Raw genomic sequence first — 18,369 nt, 5'->3', positions numbered from 1 at the left:
GATGCAGTGGAGGCACAGATAACTGAACTAGAACATCTATGGAACTATATAATAAGCACTATCATTATATGGATAAGAGAGTGATGACGATGAAGGAGGAGAGAGGCAGGACCACAGCAGCAGGTCCAGAGAGGATCCAGGGAAAACCTGTGATGATCCTGGGAAAACCTGTGAGGCGATAAAGCACAGAGACTCCAGGGAAGAAGTCAAGTCAGTAACATATATTCACTGGGGTGTAAATAGAAGAGAAAATTAGGAGAGAAAAGGTCAGGGAGAAAGAGGAGCAGAGAGGAGGTCATAGAGGAGCAGAGAAGAGCTCAGTGTATCCAGATGAATCTCCCAGCAGTCTAAGCCTATAGCAGCAGAACTAAGAGCAGCCTGAGCTGCCCTAACTGTAAGATTCATCAAAAAGGAACGTTTTTAACCTACTCTTAACTCTTTAAGTGCCAGACAGTTAAGGGGCTAATAAGCCTTAAAAGTGCCACAGAATTTGGCCGTTTTTCAGTATTTCGCGTCGTTTTCATAATATTTGAAGAATCCTGCAGGAAACCGCTCGGTAACATCCGACCGATTGCTGATTAGATCCAAAACGCACCGGACGCAGCCGATTCATTATTGATCGTAATTTGCATAATTTATAATAATAATAATAATAATAATAATAATAATCTTTATTTATATAGCACTTTTCATACATTAAAAACTGTAGCACAAAGTGCTTTACATATCAGTTTAAAAATCAGTACCGCCCCCCACCCACACCCACCCACTCACCCGCACACACACTACACAGCACACACACACATATACATGCAAACCCACAAGCTCACACATACTTAAGAAGACTGACTGAGCACAGGTAGACCAGAACAAAAATGTACAAGTAAAAGTAAAACATCAATTTAGGAGGCGCTGTCTCAGGGAGCCGTCCGCACCAGGAGGCAGCCGCCGACCCCGGCCGGCACCAGCAACACAGCCCCGCATCCCAACTAGTGGGAGAGGGCCAACTGGGACCCCCACCCACCAGAAAGGAGCGGACCCCAGTGAGAGAAGGCGCCACAGCCCCCGGAGTCCACAGCCGCCCCCCGTGACCTCAAATTCCCGTCTGCTTGGTCTCAAAAGGGGGACACAGAAAGAATGTCATCGAAATGTGAGAAAGAAATGGGGGTGGACGGTTTGTTTGTACACAAATGTGGCGTGTTCTCCAAAGCCGATCTGATCGGCCCGTGGCACTTTACAGGTTGTTTTCGTAGAGCCGATTTAATCGGCCCATGGCACTGAAAGTGTTAAACATAGAGAGGGTGTCTGCCTCCCGGACCGAGGCAGGGAGGTGGTTCCACAATTGTGGAGCTTGATAGCTGAAGGCACTGGCCCCCATCCTACTTTTGGAGATTCTAGGGACCACCAGTAAGTCTGCATGTTGAGAGCGTAGTGCTCTAGATGGATTGTATGGAACTAAAAGCTCTTTCAGATAAGTAGGTGCCTGGCCATGAAGATCAGTAGATGCTTTGGTCTTTAAGGGTTAAAAAGCCCTTCTTCCTCTGATACTTTAAGTGGGGGAGCCCCACAGCACCCCCTCAAGGTCCACTCATCCCCTACTTGACCCCCTGTTTTACTGGTTTATTTATTGCTTTGAAAGTAAGAAAAACCTCTGCATCAGAAAAGTACATGTAGGTGTTATTCATCTTCCTCCCAAAACTCTATTTTTAATCTTCAGTGTGTTTGGATTGTCTGTTGTCCTTCACTTTTGACTTTAATTTATTTAAGTGTGTGGGTGGCTATTTACAACAAGTGATGATTACCATTTAATTTGTACAGATATTTTGTTGTTTGTTTCCTCCACCTTCAACTGCTGTGTTGAAAATGCTTTCTTTTCCATATTTTAGGCACACTAATGCTTGTGTCAAATTTAGGTGAGGCAATCCCGTACAAACTTAGCTATTATTATCATAATTGCAGGATTGCAGAAAAAGTGTTCGTACTATTATTTCATCATAACATGTTGGTGGATGTTGCAGATTTTTGCAGTGTGTGTCTGCACTGAAAGTTGTTTGTGTGTCTATGTTGTAAACATATCTACAGATAAGATACATGTTTTATGTGTACATGCATGATCAGGCTGACCATCTCCTGTGTCTGTCTAGGACTGTGATTGCTTGGCCAGTCAGGCTCAGCTCGCAGGCATCCTTCTTCGAAGAGAGGGACCAAACTTCTTGACTAAAGACGGTAAGCACACACTTTTATGATGACTAAGTAAGCAACTTTGTAAAGTATGTGTTGAAACTTACTGAGAAATTTATATAGTTTCCTCATCTAATGGAAAAGAAATGTATGTGTGTGTTTAGGTCAACTTTAACTTTAACCCATAAAGACCCAAACATCCACCACTGACCTAAATCGTCCTGATCTAAAATGTTTAATTATTTCTGAACCACTAAAGCTATCAATCCATGTAAATAATTGGTGTAAAATACAGTTTGTCATCTCTTTATGGTCATCAAATATGACCCATTTGGACGTTCAGAGGCTCTGTAGTGAATGTGGAAACACCATCATCTTCTACAACATTGATTCACCAGTAAAACCCATGGAGTTGGATCAATGATAGTGGATGGAGATGGTTGTGTTTATGTTCAGTTTTTGATATTTTTGCTGAAAAAGTCACTTTTTCTTTAGTTTTCTTTCTAATATAGCAACCTTCAACTTTAATCTGCACTTTTATGAACATCTACATGATCAGTAAATTAAAAATAGGAAAATACATGATTTTCACTGAGAAAAACGCAAAATACAGAAGATAAAAATTGGTAATAAATCACTTAAGAAAGGTTAAATCTAGAGGAAAAATTAATTTGGGAACTGCCACAAAAGTAGCACGGGGCCTTTATGGGTTAATTCTATAGAACCTTGTTAGTCTTTGTATCAGAAACATGGAGGCAGGTATGTGTTTTATACCTGTATGTGCCAGGTATTAACATAAACCAAATCATAATTGACCACAGACGTGCATCACTGTTTGACTTTTGTCATGTTAACCCATAAAGACCCAGCCACAGGTGACCAAAATCATCTACTGATCTAAAATGTTTAATACCTGTTTATTTTATTTATTTTTATTTTATTGGTTTATTTAATGGAGACCATGCATATTTATGAGCATTGCTATATAGAAAATACACCTCTGTTGATCCACTAATCCTACCAGTACATGTAAATAATTGGTGTAAAATGCAGTTTGTCATTTTTTCATGGTCATCAGATATGACCCATTCGGACGCTCAGAGGCTCTGTAGTGAAAGTGGAAACACCATCATCTTTTACAACATTGATTCACCAGTAAACCCATGGAGTTGGATCAATGACAATGGATGGAGACAGTTATTTTTACTTGAGTTATTGACATCTTTGCTGAAAAAGTCACTTTTTCTTCATTTTTTTAATATAATAACCCTCAACTTTAATCTGGGCTTTTATGAACAATTACATAATCAGTGAAAAATACAGAGGATAATATTATAATAAATGGCAACAAATTGCTTAAGAAAGGTTCAATCCAAAGAAAAATTCATCTGGGACCTGACACAAAAGTAGCACTGGGTCTTTATGGGTTAATGCAAGATTTTAGATCCAAAACATTTAATGGTGCACTGTTACAGATTAGATTTACATTTGGAATGGCTCCACCTGCAGCAGATACAACAGTGACCTGCTGCAACATCTTGGACCCTTTTTACATGTCATGCCCTTATTCTGCTGTCTTTATCCATTAGTATTATCATTAAATAAATTGGAAATGCGCCACAGAATCTTAGCAAAACATCATACGGCTGTCGCAGTGCGTTGGACTCATTAATGTTTTGCGCTATAATCAAAATTTTTTACTCTCTCTTTGCCAACATCATTTAGCTGAAATTACAACACACTTCAGAGAGAATTAAAGTTCATTTTTGGCTGCCTTGCCTTTTCAATGCTTTTTGTGTGTACCCACTTAGAAAGACATTACTACATGATTTTGCTTTTACTGTGCTTCAAGGAGCTGGTGTACATTTGCAGACGTGTCTTTTAATGTGTGTAATGTTGTTGTGATTTCAGTGAACCTGATGGATGAGCTGGAGAGAATCTACAGGAGAGCTGGCAGCAGAAAGCTTTGGTCAGATACTCTCGTACACATATAGACCCAGTGCATAGTCTGTTTGTGCAGCTTTATTTATTAGTAATCATTATTGCGCATTGCTCATTTGAATTTTTCTGTGTGAATTGTAGTTTAGTTACAATTTTGCCCCATGTTTTTGGTTCAAGGGTCAAAAACATATTCAGATGTGCTGTTCAGTTTGTCATAAAGGAAAAATAACTGGTATTTAATCTGGCCAAACCATAGGCTGGTAGTGCGCCATGTTGCTGCCATTATCAAGAAGTACGCCAGCTCTATAGCACCTCACATCACCACTATACTGGTGTCTGGGAGACAGGTAAAGAGTGAAGAGTTTGCATGTTAGCTCCCAATTAGCTGGCTAGCTAGCGGTCTAGCTTGAAAGTTGTGTGAGGTTTAGACAATCCAACCAGGGCTTCCGCCAAAGTTATTTCATTGGTAACTCAAATAGTCGTCGTGCTCATATTTCTCTTTCATTGGCTTATCTTCTGGAGTTACGAATGAAAACCCAATTACAAGAAATACAAGAAAGCACACTGAGTATTGAAGAGTTCATTACTGCTGATGGTGGGTTTTCATCTGAGCGTGGCCACTACTCATTACTTGGAGCTAATTTTTGTAGGAATCACAGTGAAAACAATTGATATGTGGCAGTCGCAAGTTAATATCAGTGTTTCCCTCCAAGGTCGGTAGCTGCTGCTTTTTCGAGGATATGTAGCATCGTAAGGCAGATCAATCTCACACACCCACAGTATGGCCAAGCCAGCTAAGCCAGGCTAGTTGACACATGGACTCAGATGTCTACAGGAGCGTGTTGGTGTTTGCTTACTCCCCTTTAACCATCACAGACGCTCGACTGTCATTTCCGCTTTTGTCCTATCGCAGCATTACCCACTACATCGACGCCTGTGGTATACACCAAATGAAGTAGAATTTGGTGTGATCGTAGAAAAGTGACTGAATGTTACATAGAGTAGAACTGGAAGTATTAAGAGTATAAACCAATTAGGGTAAACTTTGCCATCCTTTTAATTTCGGTCAAGGTCATGTTTATTTATATAGCACATTTAAAATAACCTAAGCTGCCCTAAGTAAAGAACATAATGTGGTTAAATGCTGAAAAAAACTAAAAAATATACTAAAACTGATTAAAAACAGATGCAAATTTAGGTTGTTTTATCACTTTTCACATCTTATTTCCGGTAATAAAAGATGAGCCTCCAGATCGACCGCTGTACTCATTAGAGCCCGACTGATTGATCGGCTGGCCGATTAATCGGGCTGATTATAGCATATCACGGATTAATCAACATCGGCCAATACGTAACCGATTTATTAACTTTTTTGCTGCAAAGGTTCTGTCACTCGCTGCTCCTGTGTGTGTGTGTGTGTGTGTGTGTGTGTGTGTGTGCTGCGTGGAGAGTTAGAGGAGTAGTGAAGTGTGTCAGTTTCACTTTCACTCCCGCTTGGAAAATCACGCTATCACCCCCCCACACACACAAACGCACACGCACAATCACAGAATCACGGATCGCTACCCCCACCCACACTCTGACAAGGATGGATCACTAACCCCCCCGGTCCAACACTATAAGACTATTATCTATTATACAGCGTTTGAAAGTTGTGTAAATTATCTTTGTGAGATAAACAAAGATTTATGCAACTGTTAATCCACCAGTCCACAATTATCTAATATAAGATTATTACATCCTTTGTAGATCAATGTTCTTATTTCACATATCGGCCAATATATCGGTTATTGGTCAATATCGGATATAGGCCGTTATATTGGATATCGGCTTTTTTTTAGCCCCCAATATCGGAATCAGCATTGGCCCCAAAAATCCCATATCAGTCGGGCTCTAGTACTCATACATATTCTACTAGTGACTGTTAACATTCTAACATGACAGTTCTGCAATCAACACTTTTTAACTGTTTGTTAAAACATACCTGGTTTAACTGCGATGCCTTTGCCAACACACCAGATTGCACTTGTTTGTTGCGTACCGCTGGCTGAACTCACCAACTACGTAGTAAATCCTGTTATTGTCAGAATTTCTCAGACGATCAAGCTTTTCTTCCAGTTGGTTTTCTGTCCACAGTCTGATTTGAAATGTATCTCAGGTTGAGTAACAGCTTTAATTCTATGCTTTTTTATTAATTATAAGGATTTTTGCATAGAGAAATTTGATTATGCCATAAGGGAATACAAAGCCTGGAGGTAGATATCCAACTTGCTGAGAAATAGCATCAATACTCAGTTCAATTTACTTTCTCATTTACCTAACATGGGCCAGGAAGTGAAGCTTGAAATAGGTTCCCCAACAAAGCATCGGTGGATTGACACCACATCATGCCTTATAAACATTAATGCTGTGTTGATTTTCTTTTTTTTTTTTTTTTTTTTTTATTCATTGTGCTGAAAGATGTGCCCTCACATTTCTACAGGTTTCAGCATTTAAGAACTCTGCACGCACACACACACTCATACACACTCGTACATCAAACAAGAGCTGTTCTCAGCATATAATAAGAGGAGGTTGTGTTTCAGCTGATTATATTCATGATGCATTTAATTAAATTATTTCATTTGTTCATTGCTTCTGTGAGGGTGGCTTCACTCCGTGTGTGTGTCCCTGGCTGTGGGCTACTTTGTGAAGATAACCACAGTGTACGTGTGCTGCTTTTTCCTCATAGGATTCCTGCAGGCAAGAGGAGACAGTATGAACGCTGCAGTGACTCTTGTGAATAATGAATTTAGAAATTAGTGAACATTAAAATACTTTTTGGGACTCCAACCTTTTATCCGTTCTTTAATTAACTAAATTAAATCTATTAATTGGGACTGGGACTACATATCTAGTATTTAATAGTAGGATCATTCTTTGAGTTTTAATTGAAAAATGGTTGCCCAAATTATTTATTAGATAGAAAAGTGTTTGGGTTTTGTTTTCATTTTCATTCTGGTGTTTGAATTGTTTGGCATTGAACTGCAAAAAAAAAAAAAAAAAAAAAAGAGAGAATGCTGGCGTCTAACATTACAGTCACCTCTGGGGATGTATTCTTGCCTTTTATCATGTTAGTGATTTTTTATGTACTTCTAATAGTACATAATAAAAAAATGCAAGATGTGGCCTTGGTATGCTTTCTGCACATATTTTTTCTTTTAAAAGGCATTTATTTAACACGATCACAAGATGAAAGTCTATTTTATTCCAAATCTTGCAGAGCCACAGACTTCTAAAACAGTATGTGCTTTAATGAGGCTCCAGTACTGTTGAGAAATCAGATCCTGAGTCTTGCAAAGAAAACTGTTTAAATCCTAGCTGTTAGCTGTTATCTGTCATGATGTCAAGAATGTTCTCTTGTGTCTTTCCACCCACTAGGTCTGTTGTCCGTCTTGCTGCCAGTCTCTTAACTAAACTAGTGGACAGCCTTGCCCCCAGTATTACTAGTGTTTTAGTGCATGGCAAGCAGGTAAGTGGGCCCACAGACAGCAGGGGCTAAGTAGCATAAAAACAACCCTTTTACAAAATCTTCATGGCCTATTTTTGCATAATGGCATGTCAGAACAATGATTTTAATGTTCACTGATGAAATAAAGATGGAAATTAAACTATTATTTTAAGCTCCTCGTGCCGTGGTCCTATGGGAATTAATGTAGGATAGCTTAACACTCACATTCGTCATCGCAGCTCGCCTCCACTGTGTGTGTAACTAAGGCTGCTAGTGTGACCAGCGTAGAATCCTAATATGCACCGTGTCCAAGTGTCTAGACACACTTCATGTGCCGATTGACATATTGTGACCCTGGAATTTGTCTGATGCCACTCCCTCGCACTGGATGAGTTTCGGTGCATCATTTCCTGTCAAGTTTTATTCAGAGATTAGCCTCCTCTCCAGAGTGTCAGTTATCTCGCCTCATTTTTACCCCTCTGAACAGTTTTAGGCATTTCATTATGCTGAAGTAGCTCAAGGTGTGAATCTGCATATAGATTGCCTACCGGAGGGAATTCTCCTCTCAACATGATTGGAAGAGCTGATTTAAAATTTGAGACGGCTCTGCTTTCCTGCTTACAATAACAGTTCACACTGGAAAAAAGAGATGCACCCCCCATCTATTTGAGTCCATTTTGACTCTATTCACTGATTATTTTTCTTGTAGGAATTGAAATTCAACAATGCGTTCCTCTTGCGCTCAGAATCAGTCATTCCCAAACTGTATGTCCTGCTTCAGGCTTCTTTTTGCTTCAAATCAGTTTAGATGTAAAGATGAAACATTGATCAAAGTCTTCAAAGTGCTGGATTTCATCAGCAGAAGACATAAACGCATGTCCTCTCAACAGGAAGATTACAGAGGTGTAATACAGAGTAATCTTGGGATCTGTAATTTTTTCTTTTTTTCTCTGGGAGAGAAGGCCAATTTGAAAGTGATGGAACAAAGATACTTGTAGGAATTGCACCATACATGAGGTTCTGTGTGCACATGTAAGTGGAAGTGCATACCCACTCCCACTTACATGTGTCTGTTCACCTGCACGGGCACATACACACTCACAGTTTTCTCCTCTTCCCTTTACGTGTGTGTGTGTGTGTGTGTGTGTGTGTGCGTGTGTGTGTGTGTGTACATGTGCACCTATTTTCCCAGGTGACCCTCGGCTTTTTCGGCCAGGAGGAGGAGGTGATCTCCAACCCGCTGTCGCCGGGGGTAATCCAAGGCATCATTTACAGCAAGTGCTCCCTTCAAGGCGGAGAGCGGGAGGCCGTTCTTCAGCAGGAGCTGGTCATTCATATTGGATGGATCATTTCCAACAACCCGGAGTTGTTCAGCGGCATGCTCAAGATCAGGGTCGGGTAAGAATAAGTCGCTTTCGGTGGCTGAAACCTCAAACTTGAATGAATGTTGACTAAAATTCACTACAGAAATATTAGAATCACATGACCTGGGTGATGATAAACAGTTTATACTGCATTCCCTCAAATAGTGACTAAGGTCTGAATGTGCTGAGGTGTCTATTTGAAGCAGGCCTTAGTGTCTTAGTGCTCAGTGTTAGGAGTGATGTGTTAAAAAAGTAATGCATTACAGTAACAGATTACTTTTTGCTGTAAAGCAGTAGTGTAAGGCATCACTAGTCAATTTTCAGTAATATTTCACTCGATACATGTTCAATAGCACTTGCATTACAACACACTTTTCACCCATAATTTAATTGCTCAAATGAAAAAGAAAAAAAACTGTAACACTTTATAATAAGTACACACTATGAAGCATTACTTAAGCATTAATAAATACTAAATTCATCATTTATAAAGCATATTTCTGACATGAATACTCATTAGTATATGGTTTATAAGCACAGTTATAAATGTTTTGGAAAATGAAATTTGTGAGTCAGTATAAAATATCTACTAACATATTCACTAACCATTAGTACATGTCTGAATACTGTATGTGCAAGCATAAATGTGCATCATAACTGGTTTTTAAGTGATGCAATACTAAATTTTTAAATGCTGAATCCATAATTTATGAAGTATGAAAATACAATCATTAAGCATATTGTAGATGAGCTTATTAATGATGAGTAAAACATTTATAACGGTGTTTATAAACTATATACTGAGTAGTCATGTCAGAAATATGCTTTATAAATGATGAATTCAGTATTTATTAATGCTTAACTAATGTGCTTATTAATGTTGAGTAAAACCATTATAACTGTGCTTATAAACCATATACTAATGAGTATTCATGTCAGAAATATGCTTTATAAGTGATGAATTCAGTATTTATTAATGCTTAACTAATGCTTCATAGTGTGTACTTATTATAAAGTGTTACCAAAAAAAACATTTAAGACCATGAGACCTTAAAAGTAGGGTAGGAGATCCTGGAAAAACTATTCGAGCAAGCCACATTCTGAAAATACACAATTCAAAAGTCCAAACCCCTTTCTTCAGACTCCGGTTAAAATGATTGGATGGTGTTTTTTCAGTCCTGTCCATTCCACAGGTGACTAAAATTTTTTATTTTTCTGTTAGAGCATTTAATCAACTGGTTGTAATCGGGGTGTGAAGGGGATTTTAAGCAATATAGTAAAAAATGCTCCAGGAAAACATCTCCTACCCCACCTTTAAGGAATCAAAAATGCATCAGGAAAGTTCTATTTCCTGTTGGTGTTCAGCCAATGGGTGAAGACGGCAGAAGACAGTACATTGTCCACATGGACGTATGCTCATTACTAACCCTAACCCTGCTTTACAGAAGCTAGTTAGCATGATCCCTGTGTTCAGCAATGCCAAGGTAAGCTAGCATTTCTATGATTAGTTAGAATTCTTTATCAATTGTGGATTTATCTACTGGTGTCCTTGGTTTGAACGCCTCCTGTTTGAACATGTAAAATGTTGAAAAAATTGCAACTGTTCCTGCTGGGATTCAAACATTATAGACCGTAGCCTTACTTACTGAGCTATTCGTCCCCATGTACTTCCAGGTGCAAATGTATGGTCCCAAGGCTCTCCGATCTCTTGTATGTTGGGGGGGTTCTACTGCACATGCGCCATTTATGATAAGAGTCTCTATGTAACTTAAAAGTAATACTTTAGACTTAGACATACGTTATTTGTCATTAAGATTTGCATCAAAATGAAATTACAATGCGATGGCTCAGTGCACAACAGGAACAATGACAGTCTTTATATAGAAGGATAAATATACAAATTGAAAATAAAAATAGAAAAACTTGAACAAGAGATAATTAAAGATAAATATCTAAATATATTCTAAGATATTACACAGTCCAGAAAGTCTGTGATATGATGGCGGTGCCCAGGTCGGCTGCAGCTGCAGTGGCTCCAGATAGTACCGGTGAATTAATGACAAAAAACTCGGCTAGCTAATACAGGGGTCATGTAACGCATTACAATTCTGAGGCAGTAATGTTGTAAGGTAAGGAATTACTTTTAAATAACAGTAACAAGTAATCTGTAATGGATTACAGTTTGGAAGTAACTTGCACAACACTGTTAGTGCCAAGCCTTTATTTTTAATTCCCTTTGTTTGATGAGTAAATTAAGCTTTTTTCTTATGGTGTTCAAGGTCGACAACACCTTGAAATTTAGATTTGTTTTCTGAAGTTCTAAACTAATGAAAACTTGAGAGCATGAACAAATCTCTCCAGACAAAATTACTCTGTCAAAATGCAGTTCCATTATCCCAGCTTGACACACAAACACACACACACACACACACACACACACAAACACACACACATCCAAATCTATGCCTAACTCTCTAACTTGTCACTTTGTCACCATTCTGAATAAATGGACACTGACTCTTTTATCAAACAAATGGATCCACGCTCAGAGACAAAGAGGGTTTGTTAAATGTTTTCTTCAGGTGGATTGTCCAGGCTATGAAACATGAGCTGAAGATCAGGGCTGGAGACATGCCTCCACAGGACATCTATCAGCTTTCCCCCAGTGACATCAAGCAGCTGCTGTTGGACGTCCTGCAGCCCCAACACACCGGCAGGTACAAACACACCGCTACACATATTATCCCCTCTTTCAGTTCCAAATCTCCCTTTGAAAACACCGTGTCCTTCTCTTACAGCGTTTATTAGCTGTTTAAGCTTTGTACTTTAATTATTTTATCTCCAGTTCTGTCTCGTCTACATGCATATCTTATTATCTGCTGCTGCTGCTGCACCCCAATTTCCCTGTGGGAATTATTAAAGTTATATCTTATCTCATCTAATCTAATACACACTGGCTCATAGACAATTTCCTCTACCACAACAGCTATCACCATTGTATTTCCCCTGCGTGTTAGACTCAGTTGAACAGTTTATCCCGCTGTCCCCTCAGGTCTTGGCTGAACAGGCGTCAGATCGATGGCTCTCTGAACAGAACCCCTCTGGGCTTTTATGATCGTGTGTGGCAGATTTTAGAGAGGACCCCCAACGGGATCACAGTGGCTGGGGCCTACCTCCCACAGGTATGTCGTCTCTAACGCCACTGGATGGTAAAAGCTCTAGTTAAAGGTCAGACTGTGGTCTTATGTAATTCTATAACAGAGTGAGGTTACATACAATACATTATAATGCACTGATTGTTCTGTTGATTCTACAAAGAAATGGTTTAAAATAAACAGACTGTATTTGTACTTGTTTATTTTCAATTTCATCTCAAAAATAACGAGTGAAAGCTTTAATGTTATCAAATAATAAATGAAGAATAAAAATGCTGTGTTCCTATACATATACAGGGTGGGGAAGCAAAATTTACAATGAACATTTAGTTGTTTTTTCTCAGCAGGCACTGCGTCAGATTTTAGATTAGATTTAATTTATTGGTCCCCGTGGGGAAATTCATCTTCACTGACTGAAAACATTACAGGAGAAAAAAAAAAAAAATGTCAATTGTTTTGAAACCAAACATATATTGATGTCATAATCATACCTAACACTATTATCCATACCTTTTCAGAAACTTTTGCCCATATGAGTAATCAGGAAAGGAAACGTCAAAGAGTGTGTGATTTGCTGAATGCACTCGTCACACCACAGGAGATTTCAAAAATAGTTGGAGTGTCCATAAAGACTGTTTATAATGTAAAGAAGAGAATGACTATGAGCTAAACTATTATGAGAAAGTCTGGAAGATACTATTAAAGAAGAATGGGAGAAGTTGTAACCCGAATATTTGAGGAACACTTGCACAAGTTTCAGGAAGCGTGTGAAGGCAGTTATTGAGAAAGAAGGAGGACACATAGAATAAAAACATTTTCTATTATGTCAATTTTCTTGTGGCAAATAAATTGTCATGACTTTCAATAAACTAACTGGTCATACACTGTCTTTCAATCCCTGCCTCAAAATATTGTAAATTTTGTGTGTGTGTGTGTGTGTGTGTGTGTGTGTATATTATAATGTTTTTTTTTACATTTGTGATTGTAGCATGTCATTTTATGCAACCTTAAATATTTCTTTCTTTCTTTCTTTCTTTCTGTCTGTCTGTCTGTCTTTTTGTAACAGGTAGAAGTTATACTATGTAATTTGCATTGTCCCTATCAAATAAACTTAATAAATAAATAAATTTTTAAAAATAAATAAATATATAAATAAATAAATAAAACATTTTATTTGTAAGTGCCTTTTATGAAACCCAAGGACATTATACAGCAAAGGATAAAAAGACAATACATAAAATACAGAAAACAATAAATAAAAATACAAAGGAAAAGAAATGCAAGAGATGTAGTACGAGGTAAGATGTACGAGTAATTTTTATGAAAATAAATAAATCAATCAATAAATCAATAAATAAATAAGGTGAGAAGGCAGTTATGAACATGTGAGTCTTGAGTCTAGGAGCAATGATCTGACATTTTAAAGGATAGGAGGTGAACATATACACCAGCCTGGCTTCACTCTGTAACATGGAAAAACACAGACAGTTGTATATCAGACTGACCCTAAAGACAAAAAGATGAGACATTTCCACCTCAAAAACTCACAAAATAAACCACTTTGTTTTGATAATATAATCTCCAATGTAAATGAAAACCATCTTTTAATATTACTGGTATTAACATACAAAAAACAGTCCTGCTGTCCAGGTAACGTTACCTCTTGAGTCACCTGGATTCATTGGATTGCGAGACCATGCGATAACCACAAGGTCACAAAAAAAAAAAAAAATCCAGCTCTGAAGTGTTCCGACAAGATTAGAAATGACACGGCCAGGTTTCCACCCATGGACACATTCAGTATACAATACACCATCTGTATTTCTGCCTCTTTCTGTAATGGGCCAAATAGTTTTTTGTTTTTTTTCCTGTAAACTTTTATTATTCTTTGCTTAAGAATGTAGCCTGTGTTTTTGTAAAGAAACATTTCAGTCATTAATATAACTAAGTTTTTAGATAAAATGATGCAAAGTTTCTGTAAAACTCCACTGAAGAGTTGTGTTTCCAGCACAAATCTCCAGACGTGGGTTGCAATTAATTCAGTTTTCACCCACAAAGTTATCCAAAAACTTTTTAATCATTATGTCTCTGCAGCAAAACTTGAAAACTATTTAATATTTTTCCAGTGAACACCTCTTAAACTTGAGAAACTACATAACTCCACTGATTTTCATAGGAAAACTCATTGGAATAAGGTGACATTACCCACTAGTAGTATCAATGGGGGGGCTGGGAGGACATTTCACCCCCTAATGGACCTTATTTGTTTAACTTGTGCTTTTGGAGTAGTTGCATCTGCACTCTGCTGTGGCTTATATTTTTTTAGTTAAATTCACATATTTAATGATTTATTGATTTATTTTGCACATACATAACATTGATCAAAGTCATAATAAAACAATAAAGGTGCAGGGAGAGGCAGAAAGCCTAAGATGGCTTGTTTTAAAGCCTCCACCTTATAAATACTTCAACATTATAAAAAAAATATGAGACTTCCATAGCCTATACACATTCAGAATTCATTAAAAAAAGAAAGACAATATAAATATATATGCATCAATGTAATATCATAATTGATTTCCTTAAATATTTCTTAAATGATTTCTCTGATGTGCTATTTCCAAGAACATGTCAAAATTGTTATAAACACATAGAAGACACATTTAAGGAACTGAAATAGAGACACATAAATACAGATCATCAGACCAATAAATACCATCAGTGGGTGAAATTTTTGTTTACTAAGTAAAAGCAATGCATGTTTTCCTCTCATTATAGTCATGTGTACTCCTACTCATTGCTTTTATTTCTTGGCATACCCCCATTTGGAAAGATATATACATAAAAAAACAGTATATATATGATATAGCAGTATGAATTTTGTAAGCTCAGAATAAATATTTAAATTCATCATTGTTCACTGTGTTTGCCTGGAGAAGATTTCTCTATATTAAAACATTTAAGAGGCTTCAGGCTGCTCATTTATTGTTCATATATGTTCAACTTATCTACAGCGATGCTCTCTCTGTGTTTCTGTAGCAACCTACACTCTCTGACATGACCATGTATGAGATGAACTTCTCTCTGCTGGTGGAGGACACTCTGAGGAACATCATCCTGCCTGAGTACAGACAGATCATAGTGGAGGTACAGGGGCTCGTTCACCAGCTCAGTGCATATGGAAGGATTCAAATAACTGAGGCTAAGTAGAGTCAGATTGAATGTGCATGGATTTGTGCTCAGTATGACATTGACACTTCCCTGTTTATCTGGGTATCAGTGTTTGTTTAAGCACTGCGGCGTTTCCAAAACCGATTTAGTAGGATTTTACCTGTCCCTAATAAATTAAATCACAGTTTTCCCAATTCTTTTAACTCTGTACTTTTTCTGCTTTTTAGAGAGGTCCGACATATCTCATTTTGAGTCCTTTCTGATGCTGTTTTTCTTTGTAATTGTAGTTCTAACCACTGTCTCGTCCGTGTGATTAGTTGCTGATGGTCGTGTCCATCGTCCTGGAGAGAAACCCAGAGCTGGAGTTCAGTGACAAAGTGGATCTGGACTGGCTGGTGAAGGAAGCCTTTAGTGATTTCCAAAGGGATCGCAGTCACTTTCAAGGCATAGAGAAACAGGTAGGAATTTATAAATGTTCTATTATAGATAGTTGTCAAAAGTCTGATACTCTAAATACTATTCTTCAGTGGAAAACAAAAGAAAGAAAAACAATAAAAAGTGAATCACAAAAAAAAAAGGAAAACATGTGAGACCACTGTTTTTACGGAGTATATTAACACGAACATTTATGTTTAGCCTAACCCTAAACATAACATAACATAACAGAACATAACAGAACAGAACATAACAGAACAGAATAGAATAGAATAGAATAGAATAGAATAGAATAGAATAGAATAGAATAGAATGTCTTTATTGTCATTGTACAGGTACAATGAAATTAAAGAAGTGCAGTTATCGTAGGTACCATAAAAAAGTATAAATAATGTATGTAAAAGAATGTAAAAAGTAAAATAAAAGAAAAACCCTGACAGTATAAATATCTAAAAAAAAAAAAAAAAAGCTGCAAAAAAGCCCCCCCCCCCAAGTCCTCAATCCAGACCTTAATACATAATTGTACAAGTTACGCAACGGACCTGTATGTGGAGGATGTATCGATAAAACTGTGAAGAAGTCAAAGTGAGCTCCCCTCACATTATCAGTGACTTGCTGCTCCCCAAAAACAATTAGAGACGGGGGTGGGGGGGGCCACTTTCTGCCTAATATGCCCCACCCACTGACATGTCCCATTGGAAAGTGATGATCAAAATTACTAATATTTTGCCTGTCACTGATAAGAATAGTTATGGCTGATCAGTATTTTAATATTAAACATTTTTCCAGACATATCTGATAATCCTCTTAACATGGTTCCTAATCTCTCACCTCACTGTGTTTTGTTTCAGGACAACATGGAGGCATTTTACAACACTCCACCGGTGGGACAGAGAGGCACCTCCAGCTACCTGACCAAGGCTGTAATGATCCAGTTACTGCAAGGCGATGTCAAGCCCAGCAAGGACGATCCGTGCACTGTTAGCTAGATTTACAACACTTTGACCCTTAATTCCCAACCTGCAGCCGTGTAGTCATCAAATACTCCCGCAAGGATACATATATTTACAAGATAACCTCCAACCCATCCAGCAGGACTCTGTACTGTGGCAAATTCTGTTTCGTTTTATTTTGCCTCCAACACTTCATTGCATCAGATAAAACTAGAGGCCACATGTTCCAGGTGTCAAAAAATAGCTCCGAGGTCTGATCAACATGAAAACAGTAAAAACTAAATACTCAATTTAAATATAAGCATCATTTTTCTCAGACAAATTGAGATCGTAAGTGTTTTACTGTGGGTAGATATTCATATTAAACAGAATCTATTATCTTACATTTCCCAGACAAGTTTTTTCCTAACTGCCACTAAAATAACAATTTTATTTATAGTACTTTAATTTACAGATTGAAGCATATATGACACTTTATTTTTGCCAATAAAGAAAACCTGGAAATATTCTGTATTCTGGCTGTCAGGTACAATGTTAAATGAACCGTACAAGCTGTACTTAATACCTCACCAGCAATCGCCTATGTATTTGGCTCTTAGGGGCTGTAAACATACATATTATACTGTATAACATCATGGAGAGCAGTCATTTTTAACACATTTTTAGATTTATACATATATGTCTAACATTAAGGTGTTTGGAAATCACTGATAATAATGGATTATTTGGATTGTATAGTCATTAAACCATGTTGTATCCTGCGTTTAAAAAAAAATGTAGATGTAGTTGTCAGTGTTTGATGTTTCCTGCACAGTGTTGTGTTCCTCGTACCTCTATATGCATGCAGCTGACAGCATGACAATAGGTTGTTTGCCGTAAGCGTCTTTGACAGTTTCTCTGAATGCTAAAGGCCACAAGATAGAGGTTTTGAGAGGCCTGTTTTGTGCAATCTGACTCTGCATGACAATGACTACTGCTCATCTGAAGTCCCAGGACTGAAAATACTGTTTTGTTGAATGTGGGCAACATTCAACAGCGCTGTCATCCTGAGGTAGAAATGATGAAAGACCCACTCTGACTTATTTTAAAGCGTGCCTCTATGAATATCATCACTGTGATGTATCTGCCCAACCTTAGGTATGTGTGTGTTGTTTATCCTCGTTGTTCTAAAGAAGTATTTTTATCGCAAAACTTCACAGAATAAAATTATTGTGGAAAGTGTAAGTGTGAGTCATGTTAATATATGAGCTCTGTGGACTGTTTTTATTAATATACCTTTTTATTTAAGTCATCTGAATAGAAAATAGACATGGAATCAATGTATGTAACAATGTTTATTTGTGTATAACCCCTGTCCTGTTCTCCCATCAGGTAATATCCATACAGTGATAAAAGAATTCAGTCCAAACAATAAGGGGAATTGATCTAAGGTTCAAAACCTTCTTAGATCAAAACTATCAAGCGACTCATGGCACCATTACACTTACATTGGAGGCTAAATTACTGAACAGGACAAGGTAAAAAAAAAAACAAAACAAAAAAAAAACAAAACAAGTGTTGCCAAGCACAGCAAACTCCGCCCTTCGCACATTTTGTAGCTTATTTTGGCATCGATCCAACTGATGTCATCATGTCTATGTGTGTGCTGATGTCAGCATATCAACTGCCTCTATATATGT

At 37.7% G+C, this 18,369-nt stretch overlaps 1 protein-coding gene across 2 annotated transcripts in view; it reads left to right on the top strand.

Annotated features, from left to right (window-relative positions):
* phkb (phosphorylase kinase, beta) overlaps positions 1-17,914 on the top strand; it is a 175,610-nt gene extending 157,696 nt beyond the window's left edge. Inside the window, exons 24-32 of one of the 2 annotated variants that reach the window (XM_030161068.1) lie at positions 2,145-2,226; positions 4,093-4,150; positions 7,543-7,633; positions 8,805-9,010; positions 11,559-11,693; positions 12,029-12,158; positions 15,171-15,278; positions 15,620-15,760; positions 16,589-17,914. In XM_030161068.1, the coding sequence (XP_030016928.1) occupies positions 2,145-2,226; positions 4,093-4,150; positions 7,543-7,633; positions 8,805-9,010; positions 11,559-11,693; positions 12,029-12,158; positions 15,171-15,278; positions 15,620-15,760; positions 16,589-16,726 (1,089 nt within the window). In that variant the 3' untranslated portion in view covers positions 16,727-17,914. Of the gene's footprint in view, positions 1-2,144; positions 2,227-4,092; positions 4,151-4,378; positions 4,470-7,542; positions 7,634-8,804; positions 9,011-11,558; positions 11,694-12,028; positions 12,159-15,170; positions 15,279-15,619; positions 15,761-16,588 lie in introns of both variants that reach the window. The other variant, XM_030161073.1, reaches the window with a different exon arrangement.
* Positions 17,915-18,369: the final 455 nt, after the last annotated feature.

The sequence above is a fragment of the Sphaeramia orbicularis genome, chromosome 3, assembly GCF_902148855.1.
Source record: "Sphaeramia orbicularis chromosome 3, fSphaOr1.1, whole genome shotgun sequence".
In the NCBI taxonomy this organism is placed as follows: Eukaryota; Metazoa; Chordata; class Actinopteri; order Kurtiformes; family Apogonidae; genus Sphaeramia; species Sphaeramia orbicularis.
Note: the sequence above shows the minus strand (reverse complement) of the source record. Positions and strands in the feature narration are given on the sequence as shown.